We start from the raw sequence: 12,270 nt of genomic DNA on the forward strand, positions 1-12,270 counted from the left end.
TAGACTATGAATTAGAAAATAGTATTGTATTGATATGGCTGATACAAGACAATGTCTTTGCTTTTGGAAATACATACTGAATGCTGAGAAAATGTAGAGATAAAAGAGTATAATGTCTGCTACTTGTACTCAAATGGTTCAGAAAATGTATATGCATATCTGTGTGTGTGTGTGTGTACACATATGTGTGTGTATATATATATGTATATATGTGTGTATTTATTCATGTCTGGGGCTATACGTATATCTATGTCTCTAAACACATACATATATAGTTTTGCCACCTTGAGAGTGACCAAACATTCTTTACAGTTTTCCATTAATAGGCAATTTGCTTTTGGCTTTCAAGGCCTGGAGTTTTGGAGAACTATGGTCAGAGAGCAGTGGCACATCCATCTAGAACAGAAATTTCTTTTCTGTGTCAGAATATTAGTCCATATCTCTCCACTTCAGCACATCCTTAAAGTCTAGTTTTGATCATTTGAGTGGCATCCCCAGCCTTTCTAATTACACAGGTATGCCTGTTCTGTTACTTCAAAGGCCCCCTCGCCAGGAGAGCATCTGTCTTCAAAGTCGGTAAGGGGAGTGGCCCATTTGCAGGAAATTGTATGGTTTGGGTAAGTTTTTTTTTTTTTTTTTTTCCTTTGAACTTGTCAAGTAGAGATCCCTATTGAAAAAGTGCTGGCCTTTTTCTGTATGCCCAAACAAATACTTTCCATTTGTAATTCTGAAGATCCTCTAACCTCTGCCAGAAGAAACCTGTAAATCAGTTTCCCCGTTATCCTTTTCATTGTATCAACAGTGTCCCTCTGAAATGTTTCTGTAGATGACATCTTAATTTTGTTGTTTTATGAGATCTAATATGTTCTCAGATATATTAGGAAAGACTTAATATAGTGGTCTTAGTGACTAATCATCAAAAGAAACTTTGGTTATTTTGATGAAGCTAAAAACAGAGCAAAGGTACAGTAAGCAATTACAAGGGTATAGCCTAATTTGAAAGAACTCTGTTTCAATCCATGCTATCATGCATTTTTTTCTCCTAGGTGCTGTACATGTATCTCTTAATGGGGAAAGAAAAAGCATGGCTTTTGAGAGAGCTGGATTCAGATTTGTCACTAACAAATTCTATGACCTTGGAAAGGTTTCTTAAACCCTCTGATCTGTTTATTCGCTTTGATAAACAGAAATTATGAGTAATAAGCATGACTTTCAAAAAGTATGAAAGCATGTAGCCTACAATTTATCACATACCATGTCCTTTCCCCCCATTTTGACTTTCCTCTTTTTTGTTGCTTGCTTCATGTTCTGAATAGACAGAACTTTCCTGGAATAAAAGACTGGTGAACCAGATAGATTTCAAACTGGGTCTAAGGTAAGGACTGCTGGGAGGCATGTTGACAAAGTATTTTAAAATAGACTGTTTATAAATCCTAAATGCAGACAATTTAATAATTCAGAACTATATCTTATGTAGGTCTGGAGATTAAGTAGTGAATCATTCAGATTTTTGTTCATGAATGTGGTTTTTACCAAGAGTGACCTACATTGAATATAATAAAGCTTTCACTTTTTTTTTTTTTTTTGCATCACAGTGAAGTCTTAAATAATTATTGCATAATGTTTGTCAACCCTAAGGGTTTGCTAGTGTGTTTTTCATTAATGAAACTTAAAAAAATTTTATTATCTTTGTTTGAAGAAACCTTTCTCCAGGACAGTGTAGTTAATAGAGTGTTCATTCTCAAATTTAAAACATAGTGGTATGACCCATGGAAGTTTCCACATTTAAAACACATGGAGTCTTTAATCTGGTTAGTTATGACACAGATTCTTCTTGAGGGCTGTGTTTATGACACCAAATGAGCCATCCAGTTTGCTTTCCAATTATTGTTTTAAATTAAAAGTGGAATAAGCAGAAGTTACCAAACTAGTTTCTATTCTAGGATGCAGATAGTATATGAAGCATTACTCATATATGATGAGAATGGGAACATATATTAAGTAGACTTCATCCTACCTCTCCTCCCCTTTTTAAAAACAATTTAATTTATGTATAGTCAGAGTGGGGGAGATTTTTCTACAGGAAATTAGGTCAGATACTATGGCATTTACAGTACTTATGAAGTATGCAAAACTATTTTGAAATAGTGTTAATATAAGATGTACTAAAGTACTTTATGGAATAAAATTCTGGCTCTGTTTGTGAGCAGTTTGTTTTTCTCTATTTAAATAATTGGATTATCTTCTTATGTAAACATGGAAGCCTGTAAGAGTGGTGGTTTCACAATCTTCATAAATGTATATACTTAGATCTCTTGTTGGAGTTACCATTAGCACCAACAGTCTGTCAACATTTCCATGGCGTTGCTTAAGTATGTCGTGAAAGCCCAAGCCAACACTTGGCATGAGTAATCTGTGCTACACAGCAGTTTCTAGCTTATAGGACTGCACACATTCTAACTTCAAGCTTGCTTTTCTTTTAGCATGAGAATCATTTTATAGAGCATGGGTTTTTTTTTTTCCTCTCACAGATTCAAGCAGGTGGCTTATTTTATACAACATATGATTTCCCTTGTTTCAAAAACATCATGTGTCTTTGAAAAAATGAGCAATCTCAAACCATCTTCCATTTTTCTCTGATTTCATCAACTCATTTAAGTTCTTGGTGTTAGCAGTAGTAGAAGCTGAAGAGCTTGTGATTCTGGTGGCGGTATCTGTCCACTGTAGTGGCTAAGTTTTGTGATGAGTATATTCTGGGCCTTAATTGTACATCCCCTCCCCCCATTATCTGTCAGAATTAACATCTAGTATAGGGATATACATTATGATGAGTCAGAGTTTTAGGGAGTGAAAAGGAATAGTTCTTTTTTTTAATGATTTATTTATTCATTTGAGAGACAGAGAGCACACAAGTAGGGGGAGAGGAAGAGGGAAAGGGAGAAGCAGGGTCCCCAGTGAGCCAGCTGGGAGCCCTATACTGGGCTTAATCCCAGGACCTGGAGATCATGACCTGAGCTGAAGGCGACGCCCAACCATCTGAGCCACCCAGGTTCCCCAAAAAGGAATAATTCTTACAGGCTTTGCTTCAATTATGGGAAATATTTCATTTGGGGAATTGCATATGCTAAATCGAGGGCTTATGATTTTTTTTTTTTATCCAGGTCTATATATACATAGCTGCTTTTTTCTCCCCCATATGTGTGACTTGTCTTTTTACTTAGGGTATTTATTCATGACCATTTTGGAAACATGTTTTTGGAGAATTTTTAAATTCTATTTAATTCTTTTGGAATTTTTCTGTTCTACCTGAGTAGCTCAATCCTCCGCTTTGGGCAGACTGTTTTAACTGCTAATGATGTCTGTGGCTTGTGAAGTTCCAGATAGGTTTGTTGTGCTCTCAGACACACCCATGTAAGGCTCCACATGTATTTTGCAACTGTGTCTTGGTTCATCGTCTTTCCTTGACCCCCATTTACTGACTGTTCTGGGCTTCCCTGTGACATCTTAGTCGTCCCACTTAAAGCATGCATGACACATGCATCATAGAGGATTTCTCCTTCCTTGCTCCATTGGGGTGGGGGGAGGGAAATTCCTGCCCAGTGAACCACACTATGGCCACAGTTAACTGTGGTAGTAAATGTCCTTCTGAGGTCCCAATTTAGGAGGATTGTGGCTCCAGTGGCACTGACGAGTAATGAGATTATAACTGTGGTCATTTTCTTCATTTTCCCCCCAAGTTATTAGCACTTTATGTGTTAATATAAATCTGTGACTCTGTTTAGCTCTCTTCCTCCATATTTTAAAGTCTCCTGGTAGCATTGAGTTTTGGTACAGTGAGATATGTACTTTTGTAAGAGAAGCAAGATCATCTCATTAAAGACCTTTAATCCTAACATGATTAAAATACTTGTCTCTAAAGATGATTTCCATATTTGGGTGTGGCCTTATAAATTTTTAGAAATATTATTTTCCTAAGAATTATTGGTAGAGATAAAATCCTAGTGAGTCTTTCATTCTTAATTATCCATTTTAGGTGGGTAAAACAGAATTATTAATTACCAAATAATTATCAAACTTTTAGGTAGCCAGTTAATATGGATTTCCCAAAGCTAGTAGTTCAGGAAGTTCATTTTTTAAGCCTTTTACTTAAAAATGTTATCTATTAAAGAAGTCATAAGAGACACAGGTATTCGGAGAAATGTGGTTTAATTCTAGAGATTATAGAATTTTGGAATTTTTGGTAGAAGTTTGCCTTTTATTCTCAAAGTCTTTTCTAGAATAAATTCATGTTAAGTGGACATTTTAGAAATTTATCTCTGTCTAAGCTTTATTCACATTGTTAATTTTAACATCTGTTTTCATTCTAAGGCATGAGAACTATAATCATCTAGAGTATTAAAATTACTTGTCTTTACATCAAAGATCAGATTACATGTTCCATGATATTATTTTCTATGAATATTCACAACTTGCCATAAAACTAAGTACCCTGAGATAGTCCTTTTTCATCTTGGTGAAATCTTTTGTAACTCCTAAATTCATGACCTTGAGCGCTTAGTTGGGTTTGAGCTTGGTATAGTACCCATGATTAAAGGATTTTTCTCCTAATGCTGCCAAGCCTCCCGTGGGAGGATCTATGCCCAGCTAGATCTGTATACAATACAAGAGGCAGGTTTCTCATTATCGGTGCCATAAGTTTGTTCAATGAAGTTGATAGTAATTGTTTATCTTTAGAAAACTTTTGAACTCTTAACCAGCAAATACGGAGTGAGGCTAGGGAGCCAACAGTCCATTGTTCAGTCCCATTATTTTAGAATTCAAAATTTGTACCTTTTGTCAGGAATGGATGCCTTCACCAAGAAGGAATTTAGATTTCTTCTTGCTTGGCAAGGACTAAATCCCGAAACAGGGGAACACTTTTTAAAAGTGTTAGGAGAATATTAGAAACAGATGGGCATTCAACACCTACATAAAAGGCACTATGGGATAAAATGTGAATAACTGGATTTAATTTAACAAAAGATCAAACTTAAAATACCATGATTCATAAAAGAACTTGCAATTTAAGAAGAACACAAATAACCAGAATTAAGAAATAGTATTTATGCTGTTTGTAATCTCTTTATATACTTGTTAGTAATATAGGTATTCTTACTTGGGTTCTGCCTGATAATTTTTCTTGTTCTCTATATCCACTTGTTCCTTTCTGTGTCAAGGAGGTATGTGTAGATTTGTGTTGATACTACTGCCAACACCTTTTTGAAGATTTTTAATGTTTTATGTGATATATTTAATCTTTAGAATTTGGGGTGGGTCTAGATTTAGAAAAAGTATTTTGGTTGGAATGATGAGGCTCTGGATCTCAGCAGGCTTTAGAGTTGGAAAAGTTGAAGCTTACAGAGAGAGCAAATAAACATGGTCATCAAAGCTGGGAATTAAGATCTGTTTATTCACCTGCACACTTGAATTAAATCTCATAGCAATAGGCAGAGCCATTTAACTTATTAAGATCCTAACCAAATAAATTACTAAAATCATGTTTAAAACTCCATTTTTGCCTGGCTTTAGATACTGAGCTTGGTATAGTCATCATATAATGGATGAAGGAGTTCGTGTTGAATTAAGCTATTGATTTATAACTTAGCACTAGGAAGTTGACACTGGACAGTGGTTACTTAAAAGTCTACTTGAGATTTGGGACATGAAGCTTCACATTGCAAAAAATTACATGTGCTCTTGTCCTTCAGTGTTGACAAGAATTATCAATGGCTAGAGAAGATTGGGGGATGGGAAGAGCACTTAGTTTAGATGTGGCTCACATCATTTTTACTTTAAGAGAATTCCTCATTTGTAGGTTTATAAAGATATCTGATTGGACTAAGATAAGTATTCCCTGATTCATTTCCAATTAAGTCAGTCAAGGTTCATGTAAATAAGACCTAGCTTTTAATGATTTTAAGAAAACCTTTAAAAAAAATGTGGAGCACAATTTGTTGACTCTGAGATCTTCCTGGTCAAGATGAAAGTTAGCTTCTGATACATCAAAACAAAACAAAAAATCTTTAACTTATGTTGATCCTCTTAGTTCTGTAATTCTCTCTTCTCCATACCTGTGACCACAGAGTGTGATTTATGGTGATAAAGAACTCTTGGTTTCACTTTGGAACTAAAAGTACAGCGTCAGTTTTCCTTATGATGACAGAGAGCCTTTTAAACCATTCTGCTATGTATGTAACTCTTCCAGATCCTGTCTTTACTGATGAAGCTAATTTGGGATTTGGATAACCTTCATAGAATTCTTCAAATCTGTAGTTAAATTGAAGAGCAGAAGGCAGCCAGCCGACCCCTCACGGACCTGCTGCAAGGGGTGCTGTCATGTGGGGCTCCCACGGAGGCAACCCCAGCCAACAACCTCTGCCCTCACCTTTGCCCCCTGGTTGCTCCTCTTTAAGGCTTGCTCTTTCATGAGAGACATCAGTTGCTTCCCAAGTATTACACCAGAGGGTCTTTGTGCTTAAAGGGGGTTATGTTCTTAGGCAACCCTGAAAATATTAAAACGAGTTTTCCCTAGTCGCGGCTCCTCCATGCCAAAGCCATTTTGTCCATCATACAGTTTCCAAGGACTCCAGCTCTCTTCCTCTCACCCAGGTCTTTGTACCCTACCCACCCTCTTCCCAATTTTAGCCCCTTTTTTACACAGAGAAGTCGAGCTGTATCCCAGTTTTTGAAACTTACCTATTCCTTACACCCTGCTCAGGACACCAAAAATAATGTCAGCATAGAATCTCTTTAGAAGGCAGCTGGGGCAATTATAAATCGTATAGGCTTATTTTCATTGATAATGAAAATGCTTTATAAATCAATGTTATCATGTCAGAATAAAGTGTAACTGAAGTCCTACAATGGGCATAAAATCAGTAAAGTCAACCCAACACCAGAGTGTGCAGTGAAAAAGAGAGAGGTGGGTAAGGGATTGGGGGCATCGTAATCACCTTAGTGAGAAGAAATAAGGGCCTGAGTTATGAGAGAATTTAGTGGAAAGCAGAAAAGTGAGAGTTGGAACTAACAGTATAGGAGGAGACATTATCATGGAAGCCAGAGGAGGAATAAAATGTTCTGAAATGACCCCGGCTACGGGAGTTGTGAGGACCAGAAACCAAGAATGAGAGTTTGAAATAAGGATTAGAAAACTGGTTGCGATCTTCAGAAAAAGTAGTGTTGGGGATAATGGAATGGGTGGTCAGAGTAAATTGAGGCAGAAGATAGAATTGGCACTGAAGCTCACCACTTGACAGAAATTGGGCAAGTTATGATACATGCAAAGTATGGCCAGTTGTCAAAAATACCAATTATGTTACATATACATGTATGTATACGTGTTTAGAAAGTGGTCTCCCAAAATTTTATTAGGAATTATATCTGAGGAAGTAATTTTTCATCTGTATTGATTCTTTTTTTTCATTCAGAGTTTCAGATTTTAGAAAATATGGTAGTAAATAAGGAACTGTTTTGGGAAGCATCAATACGTTTGCAAGCAGGAGAATGTCCATGAAATGGATTCAGCAGACAGGTAAAAACCATTGAACAGTTGATAGAACAGAGTCCTGGGATAGCCAGGAAGAAGTGAATTTTTTAAAAATATTTTTAAAAAATAATTTTATTTATTTATTTGACAGACAGAGATCACAAGTAGGCAGAGAGGCAGGCAGAGAGAGAGAGGGGAGGAAGAGGAAGCAGGCTTCCTGCTAAGCATAGAGCCAGATGTGGGGCTTGAACTCAGGACCCTGGGATCATGTCGTGAACTGAAAGCAGAGGCTTTAACCCACTGAGCCACCCAGGTGCCACCAAGAAGTGGATGTTAAAGACCAAATCAAAGAACAGTCTTGGCTCTAATTCCTGGGTCTGAGTGCCTTGGTGGTTTTTTTGTTTTAACTTTCTAAAAGGAGCCAAACTCCTGTTTTGGGATCTCCTTACAAGAAAAGGTATAAGATCCAATCAGGGTTGTGGGAGAGAGCCCAGGAGAAGCAGGGAAAGCATCTTGTGGGACTAAAAGCTATATAGATGTGCTACAGTAGCTGTAAATATATTGGTGGTTGAATCATTGTAAGGAAAGTTGTGGTATACAGTGTTCTTTGTTATGTAGCTGCTAGTCTGAATACTTAGGGTTTGATACTGATTTTATAGGCAGAAAAATTATATATAGGGCAAATAGGATGTGGCCTCAAAGCTAAGTGTTTCAATAAATTGCTGAGTCTTCTATTCTCTAATTTCTTTCTTCTGTGGGTTAGCTTAATAAAATTAAGTCTGTGTGACTTAATATATCTTGTTATCATTATACCAATCAAGGTCATAAATATTAACTGAAAGCTAAATGAGTTTTCATACTTTAGAAATTATATTGGGATGTCAGATTATATCATTAATTTTATGCCAGGGCTGGAAACAGTATTTTCTTGAAATTACTCTTTTTATCATTAGAAGTAGTAAACTCCATAAGGCTCATATATCCATTTTCAGATTCTGTTTCAACATTTATTTAGTATTATCCCACCTTGTACTTCAAATAGATATTTCTGTTATTTCAAATGAAACACAAACCATAAAAGTAAAGCGTATCATATGGGTGAGCATCCAATATAATTTGTGGAATCTTCGAAAGGTATGTAATTACAAGCAACAGTTACATTATCCTGAAGTTAGAGTATGGCCTTCCTACCCATTTTTTTTTAAATTCAGATACAATTTGCTTATAAATTATGCAGATTACTTATTTTAAAAATGCACGGCTTGATAAGTTTTGTGAATATATATGTTGTATATCCAATATCTCGTTAAGGTTAGAGCATTTCCATCACCATCTACAGTGGGTTAACTAGGGTCTGCACACCTTACACCTGTTTCCGCTCATGTCCACTTAGAGCCTCAGAGTATGACCTTGTTTGAAAATAGGGACTTTGCAAATGAAATTAAGGTAAGGATGGATAGGAGATCCTACTGGATTGAGGTGAGCCCTAAATGCAAGGACCGAGTCTTTGAGAGGCAGAAAGGGCACACAGAGATACATAGAGAAGATGGAGTCAGATGGGAGATACACTCCCACAAGGTAAGAAACACTTGGGGCCAGAGAGAAGGTGTCTTCCCTAGGACTGTCAGAGGACACATGGCCCTGCAGACCCCTTGATTTCAGACTTCAGTCCACAGAACTGAGAGAATGAAATCCTGTTGTGTAAGCCACCACATTGTGATAATTTAAGGCAACAAACACACCTGCCAAAAATTCCTGCGTACCCCTTTCCAGTCAGTCCCAAACCCTCAGAAGCATTTAATGTTCTAATTTCAGTCACCACAGATAAGCTTCACACATTCCTGACATCAATTAAATAGAATTATACAAAGTGTGTGCGCACGTGCGTGTGTGTGTGTGTGTGTGTGTGTGTGTGTGTGTCTGATTTCCTTTGTTCAGTATAATGTCTGTAAGTTTCATTCCTTTTCATGTATGTGCCAGTAGTTTAATTATTTTATCATTAAAATACATCGTAATTTATCCATTCTCCTGGTCACAGACATTTGGATGTTTACCTCCTACTCCTGTTTTATACATTAACTACATCTGTGGTTGTCATGGGGTTAGAAGTGATACATTATTGTTTCTGTGGTTGCTACCGAGAATTTTAACAAGTACATGTAACTTAAGGAAGTTTCATCTATATTGGTCTCCTCACTCAAAACTTTGAATGCTTTGCCTTTGTTTCCCTCCTTGAGTCTTCCATGTTACTGCTGTTAAATATAAAATATGTATTATTTTTAAATTTTGGAAGTTGATTCTTAAAAACTGATAACTTTTCATAGGCATACCAACATATTTCTCATATTTGATCACTGTTGCTTATTACATTCTACTTCTTTGAGTTCCATTTTATTTTCCCTGATGTATGCAGTTTATTCTTTTGGTGAGTGATTAATAATTTCCTTGCCTTTATTTTGGCGGGAAATATCTTTATTTTGCCCTCTTTCTTTTACTATCACTTAGTTACTTGTAGAATTATAGTTTGATCATTTTCCCTTAGCAGGTTGCAGGTAATATTCCACCTTCTGACAGACATTATTTCTGATGAGATGTCTGCTAGAGATAAAAATTCCTTTCTAGGTGATCTGTTTCTCTCTGGTTTGTCTTCATTCTTTAGTACAAATATGCTGTGTTCAGATGCAGACTTGTTTTTACTGTTCTACTCAGATCTCTGAAGTTTTCATCTAAAGAATTCATCTCTTTCTGATTATATCTCTGTTTTATCTCTATTATATCTCTTCTGATATGATCTCTTTGGATATTATGTCTTATTATGTCTTACTCATGCTCTCTATTTTTTTTTTACTCTGTAGCACTTAATAATCATGTATTAAAACTTTTTCATTTTCTTTTTACATGCTTCTTACCTTTTCCACATTTTCATCTTTATTGTGTTTGGTGTTACAGTTATTTAAACCTGTTTTCTAGTTAAATACCTGTCTTCTATTCAATTGTTCATAGATTTTTTTTTTCAGTTTTGGAATTTTCTTTTCTTTCTAATTGCACAGTCATTAGGTGATACTGCCTCTTCCCTTGTGATTTCTAGTCCTTACTTTATCTCTTTTAAGTATTCCGAAGATAATCACTTTTAAGACTCTTTCAGATTGTTCTATTATTTCTGACTCTTTAGGTATGAGATCTGTCTCTCTAAGGCTGGTGATTCTTCCTCTTGGAGGTTTGCTTGTCCCTGTGATTGGTTCATTTTGATGTGAAGGTGGCCTTCCATGTAAGTTTCAGGTCTCAGGATTGTAGAACATTTCTTTAGGGTAGTTTCATATTTTTTTCTTTGCAGGTTTTCATGGATTGATGTTTTTATATTAGAATCTTGATTTAATGATTTGATTCTACACTGATACTTTGAACTTGGATCTCATACTTGGATGTATTGCAAATTTGGGTTTCTTGTGTCTCATGGATTATATTTTCTCTCTACCTGCTCATCCAACCTATGCCTCTAATCTGTGGTTGAAATCTTCATCTCTGGTAAATTGGGGTGGGAGCTTCTAGTATTCATTTCATGTGCAAACAGCCCTCACAACTCCAGTCTCCATGAAGAGACCCAAGGGTCTGGTCTTCAAATGCATATTTCTTGGTCTGCATTTAAGACCCTGCCATGCCGTCTGCCTCTGTCTGGTCTAACATCTCTGTGAGCCATTCAGTTTCAGCTCAAACTCTGACTTTCCTCTTTGTTTCTAAGTTTGGTTGTGTATTAACTTTTTTGGGGGTGTGGAGTGGGGGAATATTTAGCATTTCTATGCGATTTGAGTAGGATAAGAAACACTTGTTTGCTCACCATGTTATATTGACCTGACATCTTGATCGTACTCCTATTTGAACATGTGTTTTGTGTTTTTCTCTTACAGCTAGTTATGTATCAAATCCCATTTGCAAGGGTTGTTTGTCTTGTTCAAAGGACAATGGGTGCAGCCGATGTCAACAGAAGTTGTTCTTCTTTCTTCGAAGAGAAGGCATGCGCCAGTATGGAGAGTGCCTGCATTCCTGTCCATCCGGTTACTATGGACACCGAGCCCCAGATATGAACAGATGTGCAAGTGAGCAGTTGATTTTTGTCTATTATTTACTGTTTATGCAACTTAGGGGAACTAAGTTTCAAATTTTGAGTGGAAAAAAAAAGTTTGGTTTTGTTTTTTTAATATGCTACAGAAATAGTCTAAGGTTAAAACTTCAGTGGGGTAGGATAAGAACATTTTTATCTTTTGTCTAGAATTATATTGCACCCACACTTTTAGGGGCACCTGGGTGGCTCAGCGGTTAAGCCTCTGCCTTTGTCTCAGGTCATGATCTCGGGGTCTTGGGATTGAGCCCTGCATTGGGCGCTTTGCTCAGCAGGGAGCCTTGCTTCCCCCCTCTCTTTGCCTGCATCTCTGCCTACTTATGATTTCTCTCTGTCAAATAAATAAATAAAATCTTTAAAAAGAGGATATTGCACACACACTTTAAAAAATATTATTTAAGTGTTTTTCACATAACAAACATCTCAAACACAAGCTTGTTAGCAGAACTTTGTAAAGCATATGTAACACTCTCCCCTCCCCCCCAAAAAAATCCCCAAGGAATTTAAATATCTTTCTATTGGGAACATTCTCACTACTTCACTACAGTGTCTGTGGCCTCTTTTGCCTTATTTATTTTTTTTAAATCTGAGTTTATAATCCCTTGTTTAGTCTAATCTAGAATTTCAT

The 12,270-nt window shown here is 36.4% G+C and overlaps 1 protein-coding gene across 1 annotated transcript in view; it reads left to right on the forward strand.

Annotated features, from left to right (window-relative positions):
* The window catches only part of RSPO2 (R-spondin 2), a 158,047-nt gene that overhangs the window by 72,201 nt on the left and 73,576 nt on the right, over window positions 1–12,270 (forward strand). Inside the window, exon 3 of the mRNA XM_045998210.1 lies at window positions 11,431–11,619. Within this exon, the coding sequence (XP_045854166.1) occupies window positions 11,431–11,619 (189 nt within the window). The remainder of the gene's footprint in view (window positions 1–11,430; window positions 11,620–12,270) is intronic.

The sequence above is a fragment of the Meles meles genome, chromosome 1 (genome assembly GCF_922984935.1).
Source record: "Meles meles chromosome 1, mMelMel3.1 paternal haplotype, whole genome shotgun sequence".
In the NCBI taxonomy this organism is placed as follows: Eukaryota; Metazoa; Chordata; class Mammalia; order Carnivora; family Mustelidae; genus Meles; species Meles meles.